Source organism: Nicotiana tabacum, chromosome 1, assembly GCF_000715075.1.
Source record: "Nicotiana tabacum cultivar K326 chromosome 1, ASM71507v2, whole genome shotgun sequence".
NCBI lineage: Eukaryota > Viridiplantae > Streptophyta > Magnoliopsida > Solanales > Solanaceae > Nicotiana > Nicotiana tabacum.
This window is the reverse complement of record NC_134080.1, coordinates 221,735,480-221,761,851: the sequence shown is the minus strand read 5'-3', so window position 1 is coordinate 221,761,851 and position 26,372 is coordinate 221,735,480. Positions and strand designations below refer to the sequence as shown.

General features: G+C 35.6%; 2 protein-coding genes across 4 annotated transcripts; one reads left to right on the top strand and one right to left on the bottom strand.

Annotated features, from left to right (window-relative positions):
- Positions 1 to 12,910: 12,910 nt before the first annotated feature.
- On the top strand, positions 12,911 to 26,372 carry LOC107782851 (sec1 family domain-containing protein MIP3). Of its 3 annotated transcripts, none has more exons than XM_075217664.1 (8): positions 12,911 to 12,992; positions 17,927 to 18,097; positions 20,159 to 20,302; positions 21,085 to 21,234; positions 22,558 to 23,067; positions 23,832 to 25,373; positions 25,444 to 25,512; positions 25,999 to 26,372. In XM_075217664.1, exons 2-8 carry the CDS (start codon positions 18,050 to 18,052, stop codon positions 26,125 to 26,127), a joined length of 2,592 nt encoding a protein of 863 aa, XP_075073765.1. In that variant the 5' UTR covers positions 12,911 to 12,992; positions 17,927 to 18,049; the 3' UTR covers positions 26,128 to 26,372. The 3 variants fall into 3 exon arrangements, with proteins under 3 accessions (XP_075073765.1, XP_016459272.2, XP_016459273.2); XM_016603786.2 differs by having other exon boundaries at positions 12,923 to 12,990; positions 17,935 to 18,097; XM_016603787.2 differs by lacking the exon at positions 12,911 to 12,992 and having other exon boundaries at positions 17,935 to 18,097; positions 20,202 to 20,302.
- On the bottom strand, positions 12,955 to 13,371 carry LOC142164893 (uncharacterized). The gene has a single exon (XM_075223607.1). It carries the CDS (start codon positions 13,369 to 13,371, stop codon positions 12,955 to 12,957), a length of 417 nt encoding a protein of 138 aa, XP_075079708.1.

Sequence of the window (26,372 nt, the reverse complement as noted above, 5' to 3'; positions counted from 1 at the left end):
GTCACACACAACCTCTCCATTTTTCACCAGCCTCTTTTTATTTTTCTTGGTACTCCTTTTGCTCTTCTGTAGGGCAAACTCAAAAGCCTCCTTTGCCTGCAACCTAGTAGTAGGTCGCTTAGGAGAGGGCTCCGGAGTGGCTACTGCCCTCCTTTTGGCAATGAATTCATCAAGAGCAACATTATCCTGATCTTCTTCATCACTATACCTCATAACAGGAACCAAAATTTCCAAAGGATCAACATCAAAGTGAGGGGAAGGAACAGGGTCAAAACTAACCTAGGAAGAAGATCCTTGACCTGTTTCCTCAAGAGAGGGGTCAGGTCCTTCAATAAGGGTCCTAGTAGTTTCTTCTGGTGCAGAATTTTCAAGGAGCACCACAGTTCCTTCTCTCACTAATGACTGAGTCTCTTCCCCACTGAGACACAGGCATACTAGAGATGACCCCATACATTATTCCTTCAGCAAATATGGCCAATATGTTTTCTACGGCCTCTTTCTCTTGAGATTTCATGGGTGCAACAAACTCCGAGATGGGAACAACTGTAGACTAATCAATACTAACCATTGAAACCTTTTCTACCTGCGAAGTCTCACTCTGTTCTCCATCTTTGCTTTGTGCTGTGAGAATATCAGGCGATAGAGATGAAAAGCTATCGAGTTTGGGGTTTTTTGAGTTCTCAACACTTAGAGGGAAAGAGAGGTCTGAGGAGGTGACAGGAGAAATAGAGGGTGAAGGGGAGTCAAGTTTAGGAGTATCATCTGTAGTGGTGGTGGAAAAGGGAATGGTGAGAGGTGTTTCACTAAAAACGGAAGAATCAAGGGTTTTCTTTGGGATTTTCTCAGCTATGGAGGGGATTATCAGTCGATCTTCAACCATGGTGGATACGAAGTTTAAAAGTTCTGAAGAGGGGCTAAAGAGAAGAAGAGAGAGAGAAAAAGAGAGAGATGATCGTACAAAGCGATGAGAGGGTTTTAATGAGAGAAAAAACAATTATGAGGGAGAGAGAAACCGGTTCTGAAATGGCGGTAGTTTTGTGGGGAGATGCAATGTTTCAGAAGGAGGTGAAAGGATTTGAATAAAAAGACATGACATATAAGGTCTAACATATAAGACGTGACTATATATATATATAGTATAGTATATATAACATATATAAGCTATATAATTTACAAGAAATTACCTTATATATATATATGGGCCTATTTATTTGTTTGAATTTCTTATCTAAGTCATTTTCTTGTAAATTATATTATATAATTGTGACTTAAAAAAATTTAATTCAAATTTAAAACACAAAATATTGTAAAAAGATATTCAAAGGAATGCGTTATAATTTTTATTATTATAACATTAAGAAAATATGGCCCAATCTTTCTTAGCTTCCACCCCCCCCCCCCAGTGGAATGAACACAACCAAGGTGCTAATACCACCATTGAAAAGAAAGAGAAACTAATCAAGATGTGCCAAAATACAAGTTACATATTAATTTTACATAGTATCTCTTATAAATTTCATAAATCCATCAAGGTTCGGAGGAATTTCCGTTGGTGGTGGCGGAAAAGAAGCTTGTTCATCACTGATTCCAGGCAAAACTGCATCCTCTGCAAGTTCAGCTAACATTTCTTCGTAAGCTTCGTCTACCTCTGGATTCAGCAAGTCCAAAATTTCTTCGTTCCGAACGGATCCAATATCTGAAAAGTATTGATTTTTTCAAGCTCTCCCTCATAGACGCTCTATAATTACCAAGTTGCAGTCTTGCTTGACTGAAAGCGCTCTCCGGTGCCACTGTTGAAGCTTGAATGGTTAAAATGTCTCGGACCACCCTTGAAAGGATTGGAAAGTGTTTTTCTTTGTCCTTCCACCATTCCAAAGGATTAAATGAGCTGTTGGGATTCACTTCCTCAAATCCCTGTGACAAATAAATTTCAAGCTCATTTAGTTGTGAACAATCACTAATGGTACAATCTTGAGAACCCCTGAACTCGGTCCAAGCAGTAAGTGTTCTTACTCCTGCAGTTCTTTTAGATAAGTGAGAACTAGAAGAAGAAGGAGTTGGAATATCTGGTCTAATATTATCTAATGCAATTTGATAAGCATTATAAAAAGCTAGACCATTTATTTTAATTGAGGCTTGCGCATCTGAAAGTGTAGACAACTCCTCAGGTGCAAGTGCTAAAGCATTATAAATAGATCGATACCAATATTGAGGACCACCTAATTTCATAGTAGGATTTAACAATGCAGCAATACCATAAATAGGGGGAATAAAAAAATATTTTTTAAATTTCTTTCTCATGGAATCAATAGCTACTTCATAAATTTCCCAACCTTCTGAAAATAAGCAAACAAAATTGCAAGATCTGCAAGATAAACTAAACAGTTCGAAATAGTAGGATAATATTGCGCAGAAAATTCATTTGTAGCAACATGAAATCTTTCTAAAAAATCTACAAGCATTTTAACATTAGCCCAATCCGCATTTGCAATGTGCTTATCATCATCACTTACATGAGCATTAAACGTTGAATGTATAGGGTTTCTATATTCATATGCAACAACTAAACTTTCATACATGCAATTCCATCTAGTTGGACAAGGTTTAGGAACCTTTCTTTCTCTTAGGCCAAATTCATCGCATCTTTTAAAATATTCTCTAAGTCTACTTCTATGGTTTGAATAAAAAAACCAATTAAGAGCCATTTTAACCTTTTTAATTTCAACATTTAAAATTCTCATACCATTACCCACAATTAAATGGTAAATATGACAAATACAACTAACATAAAAGATGTTATTAAATGCAGGATTTAGTGTAGTGGTAAGTAAGGCTACAACATTAGTGTTATAGCATTATCCATTGAAATTGACATTATTTTATCACTAATGCAAAAATATCTACAAATATCCATAACCGTGCTAGAAATAAACTGCCACGTGTGACGTGAATTAATTATTCTATAAGCAATAATGCGCTTTTGCATTATCCACTCCTCATCAATCCAATGACTTGTAACAGTAAGATAATCGCAGTCGTTACCACTTCTACCAATATCAATAGTAATAGCAATACGATAATTAATATGAGTAAATAAATAGCGCAAATATTATTTATATTCATGTTTATATTTATAAATATCGCTCTTTACGGTTGTTCGAGGCCATCCTTTATAAGTAGGATTAAAAATTCTTCTAATATAAAACACAAAGTGAGGGTTAGAAGAAAAACTATAAGGTAGGCACATAACAGTAACCATTTTTGCTAATTCTTCCCTATCTTTTCTTGGGTCATAATATAAAATACCACCGGTAACAATGTTAATTTCCGGTTGAAATTGATTTGACTCGGTACTAGGGTCAGACTGACTAGGAAGACTTGTCCCCCCGGCCGCAGCTTTCATTTGATAATATTTAACTTTATCTTGAGGGTGTATATGTGTCTCCTCAAACTTCCCGCCCCCCCGAGTAACATAGTTAAAAGTTAACTCTTTGTCACAAGTTTTATACTTAGCTTTATTTTTTTCTCTTAATTGAATAGAAATGGTCAAACAAGAGATGTTTCAGCCCGTTTAGAAGGTTGTCTAGAAAAAATGGCAGTAACAGGGGGTCAACCGGGGCATCATTTGGATTAGTTGGATTAATTTGAGCAACAAGACTAGTGGGTGTATCATCATCCGGATGCGTTTCATCTAAATCTATTTCCTGCTCTTCTTCTTTATCAATAGTTGGATTACCATAAAGAGAATTCATGTATTCATAATTTAAGTTTTCACCACCTCCAACATTATGCATATATTGGCTCTCCGTAAATTGTAATAAAGTATTATCACTATCAAGAATAGGAGCAGGTGGAGGGCGGGTATGGGGTTTGGGTAGGGGAGGTCGGGGAATTAGAGGAGGAATAGATTGACCACTAGATTCACCACTCTTGGATTTTTCCTTATTTTTACTAAATATTTTTTTAAGGAATAGGCCATCTTAATTATAATTATACAAAGTAATTAAATAAAACAAACAAAACTATAATGTTAAAACTAAAGAGTTGGAACGAGTTTACCGAATTGACGAACAACTTGTTGAAATTAATTATCGTTGAAGACTTGAATACTTCAATTCACCAACTTCACAAATTTTCACACAAGTTGCAACAACAAAGTAACCAATTTTAGAAGAAAATTAGAGAGAGATTGATGATTTGGTGAAGAAAAATGAAAGAATGAGGGGGTATTTATAGTTGAAAATAGGGAAAAGTGTAATTAGAAAAAGTTTGGGGTTCAAACAAAGCTGGGGAGGTTAAATGGCTATTTTATAAATAGCCAACGGCTATTTTGGCAGCAATAATGGCTACATTTTAAAGGTGCAACGGTCAGAAATTGAATTGAAATTTTTTTTAAAAAAAATTAGTCGTTGGGCCCGTTTAGGATTGTTTGGGACCGGTTGAACCGGCCCACTTAGGAGTTGGTCCCGGACCTAACCGACCCACTTGCCACCCTTACATAAATGTGACTTTCTAGCCATATAGAAGGAATCAGATTCTTAATTAGGCTTTATTAGCCCCAACTCCAACCTATTTCTCTCAAAATATTCTCTACTTAGTGTTTTGGTGAAGATATCTGCAATTTGGTCTTTTGTACTACAGAACTTCATGCAGATGAGCCCTTTCTCCATGTTGTCTCTGAGAAAATGATGTCTCACATCAATGTGCTTGGTTCCTTTATGTTGAACTGGGTTCTTGTCCATGTTGAGTGCACTGGTGTTGTCACATATGAGAGGCACACAGTCAGTGTACACACCAAAATCTTCCAATTGTTGTTTGATCCATAGGAGTTGAGCACAACAGGAAGCTGCAGGAACATATTCTGCTTCAACTGTTGAAAGTGCAACCGAATTTTGCTTCCTTGTGCCCTTTGAGATGAGACATGATCCTAGAAAGTGAGCCATTCCAGAAGTACTTTTCTCGTCCACAAATAACCTGTATAGTCAGCATCAACATACCCAATAAGAATAAAATTGTCGCCTGGAGGGTAGTACAGAACCAGGTCCTGTGTTCCCTTAAGATATCTTAAAATTCTCTTGGCAGCTTTCAGATGAGATTCCTTGGGATTTGACTGAAACCTTGTACATAGCCCCACACTAAAGAGAATATCAGGTCTGTTGGAAGTGAGATAGAGAAGAGACCCAATAATGCCTCTATACGTGGTTTGATTTACAAGAGAGTCAAATTCATCCATGTCCAGTCGAGTAGCAATGACAATGGGAGTGTCAATTACTTTTGATGCTTCCATATCAAACCTCTTCAGAAGCTCTTTGATGTACTTCTGATGACTGATGAATGTACCCTTTGTGGACTGCTTCACTTGAAGCCCCAAGAAGAAATTCAACTCACCCATCATGCTCATCTCAAACTTACTTCCCATGAGTTTTGCAAATTCTTCACACAGTGAATCAGCGGTTGTCCCAAAAATAATATCATCAACATATACCTGAACGATGAGTAGGTTCCTCCCTCGTTTCTTCAGGAACAAAGTGTTGTCAATTTTTTCTCTTGTAAAGCCATTTTCTAAGAGAAATTTTGACAATCTTTCATACCAGGCTTGAGGAGCCTTCTTCAACCCATACAGTGCCTTATCCAATTTGAACACATATTCAGGGTGTTCATGATATTCAAAACCCGAAGGTTGCTTTACATAAACTTCTTCCTTGAGGAACCCATTCAAAAATGCACTTTTGACATCCATTTGGAACAGAGTGAATTCCATATGTGATGCAAAGGCAATGAGAATTCTAATAGCTTCCATGCGAGCAACCAGAGCAAAAGTCTCATCGTAATCAATTCCTTCCTCCTGATTGTAGCCTTGAACCACTAGCCTTGCCTTGTTCCTTGTAGTGTTTCCATGTTTATCAAGCTTATTCATGAATATCCACATGGTTCCTATGATGGTTTGACATGAGGGTCTAGGTACCAAGTGTCATACGTTGTTCCTTTCAAACTGATACAACTCATCTTTCATGGTTGTGATCCAGTCTGCATCTTTTAAGGCTTCCTTAATGTTTTTGGGCTTTATTTGGGAAAGAAAGGCTCAGAACACAAGTGAGTTTCTGGCTTTTGATATGGTTTTCACTCCTGAATCTAGAGGGGTAATTATATTGTCAAGAGGATGGGAGCTTTTGTGTTTCCAGTTGGGCACTCGAGCTTCATTTGTAGTTGAGCTGGGTAGATCTGACTGATTCCCTTACATTCTTCCTTCAACTACATGTTGGGTACCTTGAACTGTATTAACCACTTTTTCTTCAGCTTCAATGGTTGTAATTGTGGTACTTAGTTCCTCTCTGGCTAATAAGGAAGAGATTGCATTGTCTTCACTTGGCTCCTTCACTTGACTCATCATGTCTGCATTTCCATTTGCCATATCATTGACTTCTTCTGGAACTGGCAAAGGCTCTCCATCTTGATCACCCTTATTGATTTCCTCATAGGAAAGGTAGAACTCGTCAAAGATTACATGAACACTTTCCTCTATGCACTAAGTCCGCTTATTGTAGACCTTGTAAGCTTTACTTTGAGAAGAATATCCCAAGAAGATTCCTTCATCACTCTTGATATCGAATTTTCAAAGCTGGTCTTTTCCATTGTTGAGAATATAGCATTTGCACATAAATGTTCTTAAGTGAGTCAACTTAGGCTTCCTTCCATGTAGAAGCTCATAGGGAGTTTTGTTCAAGAGAGAGTTGATCATGCACCTATTCACCAAGTAGCAGGCAGTGTTGATAGCTTCAGCCCAGAAGTTCTTAGCAATCCCACTATCGATCAGCATTGTCCTTGCCATTTCTTCAAGGGTTCTGTTCTTTCTTTCCACAACTCCATTTTGTTGTGGAGTTTTGAGGGCTGAGAAGTTATGGGTAATGCCATTCTTGTTGCAGAAATCATCAAACTTGGCATTTTCAAATTCTGTTCCATGATCTGATCTAATGCATGCTTCACAAAGGCTACAAAAACTTTAAAAGTCTCATCTTTTGTTCTAAGGAACAGAGTCCAAGTGAATCTAGAATAGTCATCCACTATCACAAAAATGTATCTTTTTCCTCCTCTGATTTGCACTCTCATAGGACCACATAGATCCATATGTAGAGGATCAAGTGATTTTGAGGTGGTGACATCCCTCTTTGGTTTAAATGAGAATTTCACATGCTTCCCTCTGGCGCAGGCATCACATACTTTGTTCTCCACAAACTTTGACTTGGGCAAACCATGCACCAGGTCATTCTGAACTAGCTTATTCAGTAGAGAAAAGCTTGCATGCCCCAGTTTTCTGTGCCACAACTCAGCATCATCATCAACTGCTTTCAAGCAACTCAGATCACCACTTTGTAGGGACTCAAAGTCAGCAACGTAGATGTTCTTGTATCTTTTGGCCACCAGTACCACTTCACCTGTTACTAGATTAGTAACTGTGCATATCTTTGACAAGAACTCCACCTTGTTTCCTTTATCACATATTTGAGAAACACTCAAAAGACTATACTTGAGGCCATTGACATAGTGCACATTCTCAATTAAGTGAGTGAGTGATTTCCCAATCTTTCCAACTCCAAGAATATATCCCTTTTTTCTATTGCAAAGGATACACTCCATCTTTGCAGGGATTTTTGTTAAAGAAAGTCCATGGTGTTCCTAGTCACATGCTTTGAGCATCCACTGTCTATGGACCATTGTTGACTACTTCCTTTCATTATTCCCTGCACAAGGAAATCAAGGGTTAGATTTAAGAACCCAAGCAAGTTTGGGTCCCTTGTAATAAGCAAGAGGATGAATAAGTGCTCTTTTAGTCCATGTAGTTAACATGCATTTTTTATGAGTGGCACATGGTCCCTTTTCAGCAGTTACTCTTTCAGCAAAAACTTTGTTTTTCTGAAGAGACTGAACCCTGGCTTGGCAATTTTTTTTTAAATGCCCATTGTTCCCATAGTGGGTACATAGCCAATTATCACGTATAGTAACATACTTGTTATGAGGGTTGTAAGGAGTTCTCTCCCTTTGAAACCCTATTCCCTGCCTGTTTCCTCCACTGTTAACGTACATGGCAGTAATAGCGTCCGAGGACCAGGTCCACTTAAAACACTTGTCAAGGTCATTTTTTACTCTTTCCAGATCTGCTTGTCTAGTTTTCTCAAGTTAAGCACATAAACTAGCTTTTACAACATTTAATTCATTTTCTAACCTGATATGTGCTTCACTAGCAACTCCTCTTCCTTTATCAGACTTTCCAGACCCACATTCTGCTTTGAGTTCCTCAGTTGTTTCCTTCAAATCTATGACCACAACTAGGAGTTCATCTCTTTCTTTTTCTAAGGCATCAATTTTCTCCACTAAGTCATTCTATTCTTTACTTAAATTTTCAATGGTTTCTTTTAGGTCAATAGCTACTACCATCAAATCGTCTCTTTCATGTTCTACACTAACAATTTTTTCAGTTAAAACCATTTTTTCATTTTTCATATTACTTATAGATTCCTTCAGATCAGCCACACAAACTACCAAGTCATCTCCAGTTTGTTCAGCATCTCCTAACTCTATGGTTAAGGCATCCTTATCATCTACCAGACTATGGTAGACATCAATTAACACATTCGCTAATGACATGAGTTTATTAGGGGAATAGGATTTCAGATTTCTTTGAACATCCCTGAAGTTTATCTCATCATTGTCATCATCTTCATCATTGTCTGATTGAGCCGTCAAAGAAAATATTGAATCATATTCATTTGTTTCACTTTCAACAGCCATCATAGAACTATCACCTGCATTAGTTTCTTCTGTAGACTCACTGGAGGAATCTCCCCATGCTGCAAGAGTTTGCTTCACAACATTGTCAGCGCCGTTATTTCTTTTGAAGCATTTGTCGGGAACCAGGTTCCTCTTGGCTACTTTATCAGGATTGTACTTGAAGTCTTATTGCTTTAGGAAAGGGCAATCTTTGATAAAATTCCATGGCTTACCACATTTATAATAGAGGTCATAATTCTTTGGTTTGCTGGAACTGCCTCTCTTGGGTATGCCTCCATTCCTTCGGACCATCTTCTGAAACCTTTTGGTTAAGTAAGCCATGTCACTATCATCCTCACTTGAGTCATTGCTTTCAGCTTTGAGTACCAGGTTCTTTTCCTTCTTTAATTCTCTCCTTTCATTGTCCTTCTTCTTCTTCATTTCGTAGGTTTTCAGATTTCCAACTAACTCGTCTATAGTTAGGGCATGCAGATCTTTTGCTTCAGTAATGTCATTCATTTTACTCTCCCATGAACTGGGCAAAACACTGAGAATTTTTCACACTAGTATATTCATATGAATGACTTCTCTAAGCGAGTGTAGCTCATTTATGATAGACATGAATATTGTGTGCATATCTTGAATGGATTTATCGTCATTCATTCTAAAAAACTCATACTCAGTGGTGAGCATGTCAATCTTAGATTGCTTTACTTGAGTGGTTCCCTCGTGTGTTGTTTGTAAGGCTTCCCATATTTCATTGGCGGATTGACAGGCTGAGATCCTGTTGTATTCATCAGGTCCTATCCCACACACCAAAATTTTCTTGGCAAGAAAGTTTTTCTCCATAGCTTTCCTATCTGCATCGTTGTATTCTTTCCTGGTTTTTGGCACCGTCTCTAGAGGGTCTCCGACCTTCTTTGTTGGGACATAAGGGCCATCACAAATAACATCCCACAACTTAAAATCTTCTGCCATAATAAAGTTGTGCATTCTTGTCTTCCACCACCCATAGTATTGTCCTTGAACCTGGGTGATTTGTATGTAGATGGTCCTTACTCGAAGTTTGGTGGAGCAGCCACGAAGATCCTTTCTAGGTGTTAACCTTTTATAAAGAACCCGCTCTGATATCAATTGATATAATATATGAGTCCACCAAACTATATAGGGACCAGGTTCTATATAGGTTTCCACAGAGAATGCTAATGCAATAGTAAGTAAATGGAACAGGGAGTTTTTACATGGAAAAATCCCTGCCCAAAGGGATAAAAAACTACGACCTACAATGGTAGGATTTCAACTTCACTATGAGCAACTTTAGGTTACAACCTACGCAACCTAGGAATTAAACTCTTAATCCCTTACTAACTTGTAATATGCCTATTACAAACCACTTTGCAATACACCTATTACAAAGGCTTCAACTCGTGACTAACTCTAGTCACGACACAAACACTGAAGGTTTATGGTTTACAAGGGGTTCCTAAGTAATGCTTCTAGATAAGCAAAGTAGGAATTACAATGAAGAACAATTAACAAAGTTACAACTCAACTAAGGACATAGAAGATACTTGCTGTAGGAACTGGTCCGTAGTAGTATTGTTCTTTGTTCTTGATGCACTTGAGAATTGAATGATTGATTGTCAGATGCTTGAATGCTTGAGTGAATTCTCTAAGTGTCCAAGTGATGTTTTGTTGTAATGTTTTAACGTTGATACAACATGGATGACACCACTTGAATGGTGTAATCACTTGGTAGGTCAATGAGAAGTGACTGCTGAACTGTGCTACACTGTTTCTGTGTACAGTGCAGGCAGTCACTTTCCAGCTATAGACAGTTGACTTCATACTACTGCCAGGGAAACTCAAGGGTATCATGTTGATTATCTATCTTCTGAAGTCATAGCAATTCACATTACCTGGAGTCCGTTGATTTGTGTTGTGTACCAAGTGTGTCAGGTTTCTTATCTGGTTCTTTGACAGTAAGTTTGTTAGATCATCAAAACACAAAGCTAAGTTACTGTATAGTCCATCATATATATATATATATATATATATATATATATATATATATATATATATATATATATATATTATTTTTGACTATTATTTTAAGAGCGGCTATACAATGTCATTTTTCCAAAATTAATCAATGCAAACAAGAAGACAATGACGAAATTTAAATTTCAGACCCAAAGGTTTGAAGTTTAAATTTTTAAACTTTAAAATTCAACTTTAGACCCGAAAGGTCCGAATTTTCAATTTTAAACTTTAAAATTCAACTTCAAACCAAAAATATAAAATTAGGCTCGACCAATTTCCAAAGACGAGGCTTGTGATTTCAATTTCAGTCCATTAGTCTAAATTTTAAGAGAAATTTTCATAAAACACTATCGTTTAGTGGTAATTAGCTATCTATAGATACCACTTGCTATATTACGGATTGTAGATACGTTTTCTGTTGTTATAAGATGTATTAGATGTATTTAAGCTACTGTATTCATGAATATAGTAGCAAAAATAGGCATGAATCAGGGAAGTCCAGCTAATCAGTTGTTGTATTCGAGTGTATTCAACTGTATTCATGGCATGAAACATGAAATTACAGCTGGACAAATTATTGTATTCGATTGTATTCAACAGGGGATTGCACTATTTTTGAACGAAAAATGAATCAATTAACATAATAGACTCCTAATATAACTCAACAAACTCAATTATAACACACAAATTTTGTATTTCCTTGTATAAAAAAGATTCTCAACCGAAAAATACTCCAAAAACATAGCAATCTTCAGATAAATTATATAATACATCTGAATACATAAATTATATTAATTAAAAAAAATATATGGATGCATTCATGGCATATAGCGACACAGTGAATACAATGAAATGCATAGAATACAACAGGATACATTGAAATACAATGAAAAAAGATAGTGAATACAATGAAATACATAGAATACAACGAGATACATTGAATTACAATGAAAAAAGACAATGAATATAATGAAAAAAAAGACAACAGACTTTTCAAGTTGCTGAGCCCGAAGTCGTCTTTGTTCAAGAACAACCCTAATGTCGTCTCGTCAAGAGGGCCGCGATCTGACTTGAAACTCTCAAAATTTGGCATAAAAAAGAAAGAAATTCCTTATTTTCAATAATAGAGTGTCGTCTTTTGTTAGTAATTGCGAATTTGGTAGATGAAGAAAAGGAGCAATGAAGGTGGTGAGAGGTAATAGTTGCAGTGGCCATGTCAACGATACCCAAATCTTCTTTTTCCTTAACAACTCTTGTATCTGACCCATTTACATCCTTAAACCCCATGAAGAATAGACATTTTCTTAGTCTAACGAGATCAAATTCATCGACCCAGCTCATAATTTCGCAGAATGTAAGGAAATACAGTGTTGATAAAATTAACATCAAGTTTGCAGAGGCAAGAGAGGAAATAGACAACATGGGCTAATGTCAAGAAGTCAACGTATACTCGCGGGATTAGTTACAAAATAATTGAAGACTACAAATGTTAAACCAACATCAGTAAGCAAATCATTTGATCCCAATCGCTCGAGCAAAAGAAGACTTAGAAAAGGATCAGATCCTATTCACAATAGGTCCTGATAAAACAAATTCTGTTTTACAAGAAGTAGAGAGAAAACCAGCCCACTGATAATGAAAATTTCGCAAGACAACGGAGATGAATCAGTGGAGAATAGTGGTTGTATTCATGGAGAAAGGCTAGTGTTGAGAGAGAGAGGGTGGAGAAAAATCCGAAAGAATGAGAGAGAAAAATAATACGAAGAGTATTTTATGGCTTAAGGGTAGGAAGTAACCATAAATAGATATTTGGCTATAAAAATCAAAAGGTAGTTACGAAATATAATTTTTTTTAAAAGTATTTATTTAAAATAAATAAGGTATCAACCTTTTCTATAGGAGGTAAAAATTCCAAATTTTAATTATGAAACGACAACAACAATAACAACAATAATAATGATCTAGTAAAATTTTACTTATGGGGCATATAGAGAATAGTGTCACCCCTATTGTGAGACAATAAATATAAGTTGTTTCCGATACACCGCTTATCGACTCAGCTTTAAAATACTTTGTAAATTTAGACTATTCTTTTAAACAGAGTCGTCCAACTGGCTATTTCTCAACTTGCCCCTTTTCGGAGTTTTAGTTGCCCCTTTTCGGAATGACTTCTCTAAGCGAGTGTAGCTCATTTATGATAGACATGAATATAGTGTGCATGTCTTGAATGGATTTATCATCATTCATTCTGAAAAACTCATACTCAGTGGTGACCATGTCAATCTTATATTGCTTTACTTGAGTGGTTCCCTCGTGTGTTGTTTGTAAGGCTTCCCATATTTCATTGGCGGATTGACAGGCTGAGATCCTGTTGTATTCATCAGGTCCTATCCCACACACCAAAATTTTCTTGGCACGAAAATTTTTCTCCATAGCTTTCCGATCTGCATCGTTGTATTCTTTACTGGTTTTTGGCACCGTCTCTAGAGGGTCTCCGACCTTCTTTGTTGGGACATAAGGGTCATCACAAATAACATCCCACAACTTAAAATCTTCTGCCATAATAAATTTATGCATTCTTGTCTTCCACCACCCATAGTATTGTCCATTGAACTTGGGTGGTTTGTATGTAGATGGTCCTTACTCGAAGTTTGGTGGAGCAGCCACGAAGATCCTTTCTAGGTGTTAACCTTTTAGAAAGAACCCGCTCTGATACCAATTGATATAATATATGAGTCCACCAAACTATATAGGGACCAGGTTCTATATAGGTTTCCACAGAGAATGCTAATGCAATAGTAAGTAAATGGAACAGGGAGTTTTTACATGGAAAAATCCCTGCTCAAAGGGATAAAAAACTACGACCTACACTGGTAGGATTTCAACTTCACTATGAACAACTTTAGATTACAACCTATGCAACCTAGGAATTAAACTCTTAATCCCTTACTAACTTGTAATACGCCTATTACAAACCACTTTGCAATACACCTATTACAAAGGTTTCAACTCATGACTAACTCTAGTCACGACACAAACACTGAAGGCTTATGGTTTACAAGGGGTTCCTAAGTAATGCTTCTAGATAAGCAAAGTAGGAATTACAATGAAGAACAATTAATAAAGTTACAACTCAACTAAGAACATACAAGATACTTGTTGTAGGAGCTGATCCGTAGTAGTATTGTTCTTTGTTCTTGATGCACTTGAGAATTGAATGATTGATTGTTAGATGCTTGAATGCTTGAGTGAATTCTCTAAGTGTTCAAGTGATATTTTGTTGTAATGTTTTAACGTTGATACAACATGGATGACACCACTTGAATGGTGTAATCACTTGGTAGGTCAATGTGAAGTGACTGTTGAACTGTGCTACACTGTTTCTGTGTACAATGCAGGCAGTCACTTTCCAGCTATAGACAGTTGACTTCATACTACTGTCAGGGAAACTCAAGGGTATCAGATCCCTGTGTTGATTCTCTATCTTCTGAAGTCATAGCAATTCACATTACCTGGAGTCCGTTGATTTGTGTTGTGTACCAAGTGTGTCAGGTTTCTTATCTGGTTCTTTGACAGTAAGTTTGTTAGATCATCAAAACACAAAGCTAAGTTACTATAAGTCCATCATATATATATATATATATATATATATATATATATATATATATATATATATATATATATATTATTTTTGACTATTATTTTAAGAGCGGCTATACAATATCATTTTTCCAAAATTTAATCAATGCAAACAAGAAGACAATGACGAAATTTAAATTTCAGACCCAAAGGTTTGAAGTTTAAATTTTTAAACTTTAAAATTCAACTTCAGACCCGAAAGGTCCGAATTTTTAATTTTAAACTTTAAAATTCAACTTCAAACCAAAAATATAAAATTAGGCTCGACCAATTTCCAAAGACGAGGCTTGTGATTTCAATTTCAGTCCATTAGTCTAAATTTTAAGAGAAATTTTCATAAAGCACTATCTTTTAGTGGTAATTAACTATCTATAGATATCACTTGCTATATTACGGATTGTAGATACGTTTTCTGTTATTATAAGATGTATTATATGTATTTAAGCTACTGTATTCATGAATATAGTAGCAAAAATAGGCATGAATCAGGGAAGTCCAGCTAATCAGTTGTTGTATTCGAGTGTATTCGACTGTATTCATGGCATGAAACATGAAATTACAGCTGGACAAATTATTGTATTCGACTATATTCAACAGGGGATTGCACTGTTTTTGAACGAAAAATGAATCAATTAACATAATAGACTCCCAATATAACTCAACAAACTCAATTATAACACACAAATTTTGTATTTCCTTGCATAAAATAGATTCTCAACCGAAAAATACTCCAAAAACATAGCAATCTTTAGAGAAATTATATAATACATCTGAATACATAAATTATATTAATTAAAAAAAATATATGGATACATTCATGGCATATAGCGAGACAGTGAATACAATGAAATACATAGAATACAACGAGATACATTGAAATACAATGAAAAAAGATAGTGAATACAATGAAATCCATAGAATACAACAAGATACATTGAATTACAATGAAAAAAAAGACAATGAATACAATGAAAAAAAAGACAATAGACTTTTCAAGTTGCTGAGCCCCGAAGTCGTCTTTGTTCAAGAACAACCCTAATGTCGTCTCGTCAAGAGGGCCGCGATCTGACTTGAAACTCTCAAAATTTGGCATAAAAACGAAAGAAATTCCTTATTTTCAATAATAAAGTGTCGTCTTTTGTTAGTAATTGCGAATTTGGTAGATGAAGAAAAGGAGCAATGAAGGTGGTGAGAGGCAAGAGTTGCAGTGGCCATGTCAACGATACCCAAATCTTCTTTTTCCTTAACAACTCTTGTATCTGACCCATTTACATCCTTAAACCCCATGAAGAATAGACATTTTCTTAGTCTAACGAGATCAAATTCATCGACGCAATTCATAATTTCGCAGAATGTAAGGAAATACAGTGTTGATAAAAATATAACATCAAGTTTGCAGAGGCAAGAGAGGAAATAGACAACATGGGCTAATGTCAAGAAGTCAACGTATACTCGCGGGATTAGTTATAAAATAATTGAAGACTACAAATGTTAAACCAACATCAGTAAGCAAATCATTTGATCCCAATCGCTCGATCAAAAGAAGACTTAGAAAAGGATCAGATCCTATTCACAATAGGTCCTGATAAAACAAATTATGTTTTACAAGAAGTATAGAGAAAACCAGCCCACTGATAATGAAAATTTTACAAGACAATGGAGATGAATCAGTGGAGAATAGTGGTTGTATTCATGGAGAAAGGCTAGTATTGAGAGAGAAAGGGTGGAGAAAAATCCGAAAGAATGAGAGAGAAAAATAATACAAAGAGTATTTTATGGTTTAAGGGTAGGAGGTAACCATAAATAGATATTTGGCTATAAAAATCAAAAGGTAGTTACGAAATATAATTTTTTAAAAAGGTATTTATTTAAAATAAATAAGGTATCAACATTTGCTATAGGAGGTAAAAATTCCAAATTTTAATTATGAAACGACAACAACAATAATAATGATCCAGTAAAATTTTACTTATGGGGCATGTGGAGAATAGTGTCACCCCTATTGTGAGACAATAGATATAAGTTGTTTCCGATACACCGCTTATTCTTTTAAGGGATTTTTACCTATCTATACCATATATCAAACCTTATTACCCTCAATGTTTAAGGTTTGTGTTTATTACATTTAAGCATACCAAATTACCATTTCTATACCATAATTCAAATTAGGGATATAATTAAGGGTTCATTTATATTAGGCATAATTATAGGACTGTATCTTCCCACTTTCTCTTTCCTTTCATCTCAACTGTTCACAACACACACAAAACTCACGATGCTCCTATGCTTAGGGATCTCAAATGCATATTCTTAGTAATGAATTAATATCCAGAGTTATCTTTAGGATCCTATGCTTAAATTATATATAACTGTGACTTACAGAGATCAATTTTGCATATCGCGTCCAAAAATAGTTAAAACGGATGTCCTTTTCAAGCCTGAAGGAAAGCAAAAACTGGCTTTATGTGAGAATATGGTTCAGTATGCAAGCATTAGAATTTGGTGCAATATGCAAGCATTAAGTATATTTAAGAATAAATTAAGTATATTAAGCATTAAGATTTTGTAGAAGCTTTAGTCGTTTTGGATTTGTGAAAACAGAAAATAATGCATCTACAATCAGAATACAAATAATCTACAATTTATCTACAAAATATCTACAAAATAGATACATTGAATTTTAATATCCAAATTCTCATTTCAATTGTAGCATAATTGGCATTTTCGACATAATTGTAGAAGATTTGTAGAAGTTTTAGTCTTCCCAATCTACAATTCATCTACAATTTATCTACAATTTATCTACAATTCTACAATTTAACTACAATTTATCTACAATTTCTGGAAATACGTCTTCTTCTTCTTCTTCGAGTTTCAATCTAAAATTCAGTCAAAACCAAGTCTAATCTTCACCAAAACCCCTCAAAATTGAGATATAAACTCCTAAACATATTCTGAATTATTTACAACAACACCCAATCCAAACAAATAATGATTTTTGAAAACCCAAATTTGAATTCAAAGCTTTCAAGCTTTTTAATGGCTATCAATGGTGGAAAATATATGGAAGAACAGATGAAGATGAAGATGAAGAACAGAAATCTCCTTTCCGTTTGATTGCTAGAGCTTCAGTAGCTTGCGTTTTTTGAGAATTGTAGTTGAGTGAGAGAAGAGAGATCTCTTTCCGTTGAGGAAGGAGAGAATTACGCAACAATTCGAATTTAATGTTGACAGAATCACACGCAGATCTGGTGCCTTCATTTTAGCGCGTTTTTTATGGCAAAATCTATCTATTTTTGGATTGGTATATAATTTGTAGTAAAAGTGTGGACTACACGGGTAAATAACAAATTATGAACATTTTTGGTAATAAGGTTTGATATATGGTATAGATAGGTAAAAATCCCTAAAAATAATCTAGTTGGGATGATTGATCAATTGGCCGAATTGGGCTTGTTCTTATGGGTTTGAAACTGAGGGATTAAGGGAATTCACCATCCAGATCCCGACAATCGTACTGTAATTGAAGTAAAAATCGCCGGAACTCCGTCGCCGGTAATTTATCTTGCTCCGGCACCGGTTACGTTGCCCGAAAGGAATTATGGCTACGGTTGATGTGATCAAGTGTTGTACCGATTCCATTAGACAAGTGAGTCTTCTCTCAATTTCTGATTAATTTTCCTATAATCATACTTCGCTCGATCTTATAAAATCGTTTAGATTTTTTAATTGTTTTACTCGGTTCTATTGTTGTTCAAATTGTGCATTCTCAAATTTGCCTGCTCTGTAGCTTGAGCTAAAAAAATCACAAATTTCTTTGTTTCATGTGGACTCTAGTTATAGCAACTATGCCTCAATCACAAACTAATTTGGATAGGCAACATGATCAAAGGCGGATGCAAGTATTTAACTTCAATGGGTTCAACGTTTAGGTTCTTACCGATGAATCCTTTGCAGTTTTGAAATTATGAGTTTAAAATTTAAACTTTTATTGAAATTTCAGTAATCTTCATATACATTTATACTTCATGTGAAAAATGTTGGGTTCAGTTTAACCAATTAGTTATGTACGTGATTCAGGCTTAAGGATTTATAGATTCATCATAGTTTGATATTTTTATACTATCCAACCGTAACATGCGGTTGGATAGTTAATGCCCAAAAATCTTTTTTATTTTTTTATTTGGGTTTTGATTGACTTTATGGCCCGCTCTCGTGCAACTCGACTATCCAATTGGGTACCTGCATCCACCCACCGTTGCACAAACCGGGTAACTTGATGGAAAAATCACCTAAATATTTGTTTCTATTGGGATTCAAATCGTGGTTTCTTATGATCTTCATTCTAGTTTCATCAACCACTGGTCCATACCAGTAGATGCTATAATGCTTGTAAAGTTAATAACATTTTAGAATAGATTGAGGGAGAACTTCGAAGACATGGCACTTGGATTTTACATTTCTACTTTAGGTTCTGCTTGTGAGGTTTTCTATTTGGTCGGTTGATCATGTGATAAAGAAAACAGAGAGGAGGAAAAAGGAAGAAGGATACTGTCTTGTTATTGTGTGACGGTAGAGTATAATTCTACAAACATCTAAACCCGAAAATCTCTTCTTCAATTTTACCATTTTGTTGTTTAATTGTTTTCTTATGCATAAGAAGGGACAACGTCGATGCCCGTTTTATTTCCCAATGTTTCCCTTTCTAATTTTTAGGCAACTCTAGTTCAAATATACTTAAAGTGGAAAAAAGATTCATGTTATTCTATCAGAAAAGAAACATATCCACTGGTTGAGTATCGCCTAGATGCAAGTTCTAAGGTTGATGTCCAGTCATACAATATGATTCACGATTAAAAATGATCACATTTGGCGGAAGGTAGAAGGAGCACATAAAAAAATGGGAAAAGGTTGTTGAGATTGTTTGGTCGTGTCTTAAATCTACCTCCAGATGCACTGGTTTGTATGTGAGAAATTATGGTGAATGAGGTGTTAAAAGAGGACGAGGTAGACCTAAAATCACATAGTTGTCAGAACTCAGAAAAGACTTACAATCTCTTGGAATCCCTACGGGCTGCAGATCTAGCAAAAAATAGGGTGCAATAAAGGAAAAACTCTATGGGCGATACCAATTAGTTGGTATTAAATTATAGTCATGTTATATGTTTACAGTAGTCTCTTAGTCATGTCAGAGATATAGAAAATATAAAGAACTTTTAGTGCTTCGTGTTTTCATTTTTAATCTTATTATATTTTTATATAATATTGGACTAAGATGAACTTCATATGGAGCAACATGGATTGTAAGGATGCATATAGCCGATCCCAACTTGCTTGGGATTGAGACGTAGTATATCGTTGTTATTCTGATAGAATCTACAGAGAACTAGGGCTCTGATGAAAGGTTTAATTTTTAATTCTCTTTACCTTCTCTGCTAATAAAATATCCAGCAAATCAGAGAACTATTTTTCACATCTACTTCTGCAGGAGGCCAAGTAGTGGAGTATTATTTTATATGTTCTATTTCCTCTGATTTTCCATACCTCTGTACTTATCTATCCAAGAAGCAAAAGGAACTAATGTACTTGTTTTGTCGCTGATTTTTTTTATTTTTTTGATAACAACATGGTGATTGATTTTAACTTGATATTTCTCCCGAACATTGGGGAACAGTAATCCAATTAAAATATTGTATCTTTATTTTTTCAGATATCAGATGAAATTAGAGATGCCATAATTTATCTGGATGCAGGGAGTACTGAAAGCTTTGAATTTCTTGGAGCATTCTCTTTGTTTTTGGAGCTGGGTGCACATGCCATTTGCAGCTTGGAGAAAATGTCTCCTCTCGATAAGGTAACATTAGTTATACTTTAGTTGCTTTGAAATTTGTTGCTTGAATTCTCTTTTAGTTGACATCATGATATAGCGCAGGTTGCTTAATCACAGATGCGTATTATAAATAGTAGCTTAAATTCCACATGATTTTCACATTGAGAAAGATACGGTAGATGCTTCCACTTCACGAAAAGTAATTTGTATGTGAAAAGGCATGTCATGTGTTTTAAAGGTAACATGGTTGCAACTATTTAGTTTGGAATTCTCACTAATAATTCTTAACTCTCCTTAAGAATTACTTGTGAAAAAAATTAAATAAAGTCTTAATGAGGACTTTTTTGTTTTTTCCTTTTTATTTCCATCTCAAAAAGAAAACTAAAAAAAAAAATTCCTCATTAAGAGTTGAACAAATAAGTACCATTCAGAAAGGAAAAAAAAGAAGAAAAGAGTTGAACAAATAAGCTGTAGGATTACGGGAATAAAAAAGGAAAACAAGAACAATGAAATGTAGTATTTGGGTTGAAAGACCTGTAAGCTCAACATCTATTTGTATTAGCAAAGACTATCTCCTTGAGAAGATTATATAAGGAGTCTTTCACTTACTATGAAATATGCACATGATTAGCATGTAAGCATTTTCAGTAGATTTTTGGACTGAAATATAAATAATAGAAGGGGTCATAAAGTGCTTACCATGATTAAAAACAAAGCAACTGTATATATAAGAAGATCCTCTTGTTTTTATTTTTCAGTTTTTGAACTACCTTTTGTCTGAACCAGTCTTCAGTGCTTCCCTATAGGTGGTTGATTGGAACTCGACTTCTGGGCCTGCAAAGAAAATTGTTGTCATTACGTCACGTCTTCTAAGTGATGCACATAGATATATTTTACGTTGCCTGAGTGCACTTCAGACTATCTGCAGCTGTGCTATATTTACATGCATCTCAGAGGTACCTTTGTGCTTGTAAATTAAATGTTCTTCTATGTGTTTAATTTTTTGTCTCTGAACATCTGGTCATACTAATTGTTTCTTGAATGAAATGAGAGTATCCGGTTGTACTTGGCAAAACATGTTGGACTCTTACCTCTCAAGATAAGATTGTCTACACATTAGATTTTTGAATGATTACCTGATATAGAATGATTTTATTACCTGATATTTGCTATTCCTCTAACTATATCCACCCATTATACTTTATAAGAAAAGAAATATACATATATCCATCCATTACGTGTGAGTCAATTTGGTAAGCTTTTGAAAAAATGGGAGACATGCAGATCTTTCTTGCATGATACTCAGTATATATGTCTATGTGAGGATAGAATAGCTTACTGTAGTTTCTCACTTTTATATATATGCTCGTCCAGAATTTCGATGGCAGATAATACTGTCCCCTTAAAATAAAAGGTGAAACAAATGAATAGATCAACTGAAGGTGAGATTACCAGATGTTATCTGAAAATATATTTGTCTTTACATACTCTTGGTTGTGGATGAAGGATAGTTCATACTGTCCTTAAAATATGCTATCGGCCAAACTTAGCTTGTCTTCTTGGTCTTAGTAGGACAAAATGAAAGCTTCTGGGCACTGCTAAGTGAATGTATTAATCATACTATCACATAGTGGAGGTCAACAGAGAATACGAGATGGATTGAAAGGTTTAATGGACAACATTTTCTTTAGCCCACAAATGTCTTCTCCATTCTGGATAAGATCTCCCAGCCACCACAATTATGGCAGAATTTTATCTTTTTTACTGAACTCAGTGTTAGACTATGTCTAAGGCCATGTTTTCAAGTTATATACCAGATTAAACAGAAAATTGCTTATAGACAGGATAACTTTCTTTTTTTCTGGCTTATTTCATGTTATTGTTGGTCTTCATAATCGTTGTGTTACTTTCCTATTGGGTGCAATCATAGGTCTTTAATAAACCATGTTGAAACTAATATATCACGTTGGTGTCAAATAAGTTCATCCGTGCTGGAGCTACTCCTCATCTCAAATACTTTCTGTTCACCAATAGAAATAAAAGAATGCTGCATCGTGACTGAAAGTTCTTTTATCTATTTTTAAGAAATTTAGTCTATTACTTTTTGACTACAACGATGACAATGAGATTTTCTAGTATATGTCAGGGCTTAAATTTGTCATTGGCATTCTCCCCCAATGGACATAAGAAGTCTTCATTTAGTGGATTTTTCAACAATCAACCTACAATGTCTTATATTTACCTCATTTTAAGTGTGTATCCAAATTCACTTATTTCAGACGGGTCACTCAGCATGTCCTGAGTCACCGTTAGGACCGGATGCATATCGTGAATATGAATCCTTTCTTGTCCAAGATTATGAGGAGCTTGCTGGAAAGTCTCTGAGGAACTCTAGTCATGCTGGAGAGAGCACAGTAAAGGAAAGTGTGTCCGCTGAAGATGAAGGGTGGTCACAATTAACCACCAGTGAAGAAGCGACTCCTAATTTCAGTTCTGTTGCAAGTCCACAAAAACTTTATGGTGACAGTGTAATTGACCTGAGAGAAGATGTAGGGAAAAAGTTGAAAGTTTCTGTGCATCATTTCCCTTTGGTCTTGTGTCCCTTTTCACCCAGATTCTTTGTCTTGCCTTCAGAAGGATCAGTAGCTGAAGCATACCTGTCCACTGAACATGGTAACTCTATGAGCTTTGGGTTGCCTCCAATAAGTACTGGGACACCTGCCGATGGTGAGGATGTCCCTCCTGGGGCAATTCTTACCGCTCAATTTCTTTATCATCTGGCGGCAAAGGTAATCATGCTTTCACTTGTTTGAAATTTTCTTGACGGATTTTAATGTTCTCTTCTATCATGATTCATGTCTTGAAAATAAAAATGATATCTTCCAATTTGCAGCATTGTTATCCATAATGGCAGTGAAACATGACTAGACCTTCTCAGTAACATGTGTTTAGCATATCATTATCTTTATCTTGGAAAAAACCTCTGTATTTGCATAAAATATTAGGGACAATATAAGAACACTATATAGTTAGTTATTTTTTGTTAAAACACACATATAGATGAAACTTCTAGCACAACAGCAGTTATTGGATCGAAGAAACTGTTAGTTAGCTATAAAGTTGAAAATTGGTGAAATTCTTAGGGGGAAAAAATCCATAGATATGCTTGTTCAAGCATAAAATGCTGGAGTAACCCCGTTTTCTACTCAATCAATTTAATTTTATTATTAGTAATAATAAAAGATCAAAGATAAAAATAATGTTCTTTATTTAAAAGAAAAAGGATAAAAACAATGTTAGGGCATTCTAAAAAAAATGTTAAATAGTGGGAGATTGTTATTTAGATAATAAAGGGTGAAATGTATCAGAATAATTTAATATGGCTTTGGAACACTGATACATTGGTCAATGATATTATTTTATGCCTAAATAACAACTTCATGTCAAGGAGTACATTTTTTTACTTATAATAGTTATGATTTTCTGTCTTTTATTTTAATTTTTTTTTGTCTCATTCAACCTGTATTTTTAAAGATAATATATTAATTTGTAGATGGACCTGAAACTTGAAATATTTTCCCTGGGTGATATTTCAAAAACTGTTGGAAAGCTTCTGACGGACATGTCAAGTCTTTATGACGTCGGTCGACGTAAGAGATCTGCAGGGCTATTACTCATAGATCGCACACTTGACCTTCTTACTCCCTGCTGTCATGGTGACTCACTTGTGGATCGAATGTTTTCATCATTGCCTCGCAGGGAACGGATGTCGCCCTTAAGTCAAGCTAAAAGCTCGCAAAGCCAGCTTAAACTTGGCCCCGCTTACTTGCAACGTTCTCCTCTTACTGTTCAGATACCACTGAATAATAGTTTAAGAGAGGAGACTTCTAGTTTTGACAACTTTCAGCTGGTGGAAAACATTGAAGCATTTCTCCGTGGCTGGAGTTCTAGAGACTCAACTTCTCAAATGGTTGAGTTGGTGAATCTTAGCGCTAAACTTAGTGATGAAATGTCCTCGCAAGATTTTCAGAGTGACCTTCTTTGTGGTTCTTTTGTCTCCACGGAGAATTTTCATGGAACACCATACCTGGAAGCCATACTAGAGCGAAGGACAAAAGATGGGGCTGTTCTGATCAAGAAATGGCTGCAGGAAAGTTTACGTCGCGAAAATATGTCATTGAACTTAAAAGTACGTCCTGGTTATGTTTCAAAATCAGATTTGCAGCCTATGATTAAGGCATTGGCCAAAAGCCAGTCATCTTTGACGAAAAACAAAGGAATCATCCAGTTAGCTGCAGCAGCATTATATGCTTTAGATGAATCACATAGTGCTAAATGGGATGCATTTAACAGTGCTGAGAAGATACTGAATGTAAATGCTGGAGACACAAGCCAGAGTCTTGCTGCTCAAATTAGTGATCTCATAAATAAAAGTGCTTTTGTTAGTTCCCAGGGAAATAATAAGATGGATGCTCAACGGGGGCTTCTTACTCTACAAGATGCTCTTCTTCTCACAATTGTTGGATATATATTGGCAGGTGAGAATTTCCCATCTTCTGGGACTGTTGGTCCTTTCTCTTGGCAAGAGGAACATTTTATGAAAGAAGCTATTGTTGATGCGATTGTTGAGAACCCAACAGTTGCAAAATTAAAGTTTCTGCAAGGTTTAACTCAGGATCTTGAAGCCAACTTTAACAGACAATCAGAAGAAAAGAAGGAAGGTCTTTCTAATACTGAAGGTGTTGATTTTGATGATGACGATTGGGGTAGTTGGGGTGATGAAGATGCTGGAAAAGATAAAAACAAAGAGCAAGTGTATGGTGACATGCAGCTAAAGTTAGAGTTGCGTGATAGGGTGGATAATCTTTTCAAATTCTTTCACAAATTGTCCAGCTTAAAGAAGAACATTTCATTCAGAGAGTGGTCACAGGCTCTGGAGAGTAAGTTCAATGATGATCCTTACTCAAAGAAAGGACTACTTTATAAAGTGCTTTCAAGGGTGCTGGCTAAGCATGAAGTACCTGGTTTAGAGTATCATTCATCTACTGTTGGCCGGCTATTCAAAAGCGGGTTTGGGAGATTTGGCCTTGGGCAGGTATGCTTCATTTAGATGTAAATATTTCCTTTGCTAATGTAATTTGCTGAACTGATCTTGGACTTTGCAGGCAAAACCAAGTCTGGCAGATCAAGATGTCATTCTCGTTTTTGTTGTCGGGGGCATAAATGCTGTTGAGGTTTGTTTTCCCTGGACTCTTTCTTCAGTGCCTCTTTTTTATACTTCGTCTGTTTCAAAAAGATTGTCCTAGTTTGACTTGGCAGAAACTTAAGGGAACACGTCTTAAATAAGCCAAAGCATTAGTGTGGATGTAAAACTTTTGAAACTTGTCATCTTAAACCTGCTATAGCATTTGTGTGGCTATAAATGCTTCCTATTAAGGAAATATTGGGATGTGCCAATCTTTTTGAAATGGACTAATAAAGAAATAGTGCCAATCTTTTTTGAAACGGAGGGAGTAGTACTTTTGTTTTCCCTGGATCTTCCTTCTTGCTTTCCTGCTGGTTTAATGAATTTGCAATGTGCATATGCAACAAATGTTAAAGATGTTAATATGGGGGGAAAAACTATAAATCACTGCTATCCTTTCTCTTTCACTTGAAGTGCAATGTACAGTCCATGCTCGCCTACGCAAAATAACAGTCCCTCCTTGTTGTACTAATAGGTTCGAGAAGCTCGGGAGGCATTATCTGAGAGCAGTAGGCCTGAGGTTGAATTGATTATTGGCGGAACGACTCTTCTTACACCTAACGATATGTTTGAATTACTGCTGGGCGATTGTTCTTGCGTTTAAGGCTGTATAACTTTATTTGTTTTGATCTGTAAATTTAAGGTGAAAAGTTCTGTCTAAAAGTCAGATACTTTGAGAATACAAACTTCTTTTTCCTTCATGTAAACCACAGAATTGCAAGTCCCCCTTCCTCTGGCAAAACATCCTACATTTTCCTTCTTTGCTTGGGGGGAAGCTTTAAAGAAATTAGGACTTTGTAAGTATTTATATCAAATCAATAGTAACATCGCATGTTCTTTTTTTAATCA

What these genes read in the sequence shown, in the direction of transcription:
- LOC142164893 (XM_075223607.1), bottom strand. Translation starts at nt 13,371, where the DNA reads ATGGCAGAAGATTTTAAGTTGTGGGATGTTATTTGTGATGACCCTTAT.
- LOC107782851 (XM_075217664.1), top strand. Translation starts at nt 18,050, where the DNA reads ATGGCTACGGTTGATGTGATCAAGTGTTGTACCGATTCCATTAGACAA. An exon ending in AAATGTCTCCTCTCGATAAG is followed by an intron (nt 20,303 to 21,084) that starts GTAACATTAGTT and finishes GCTTCCCTATAG; the next exon opens with GTGGTTGATTGGAACTCGAC. An exon ending in GGAGATTTGGCCTTGGGCAG is followed by an intron (nt 25,374 to 25,443) that starts GTATGCTTCATT and finishes TGGACTTTGCAG; the next exon opens with GCAAAACCAAGTCTGGCAGA.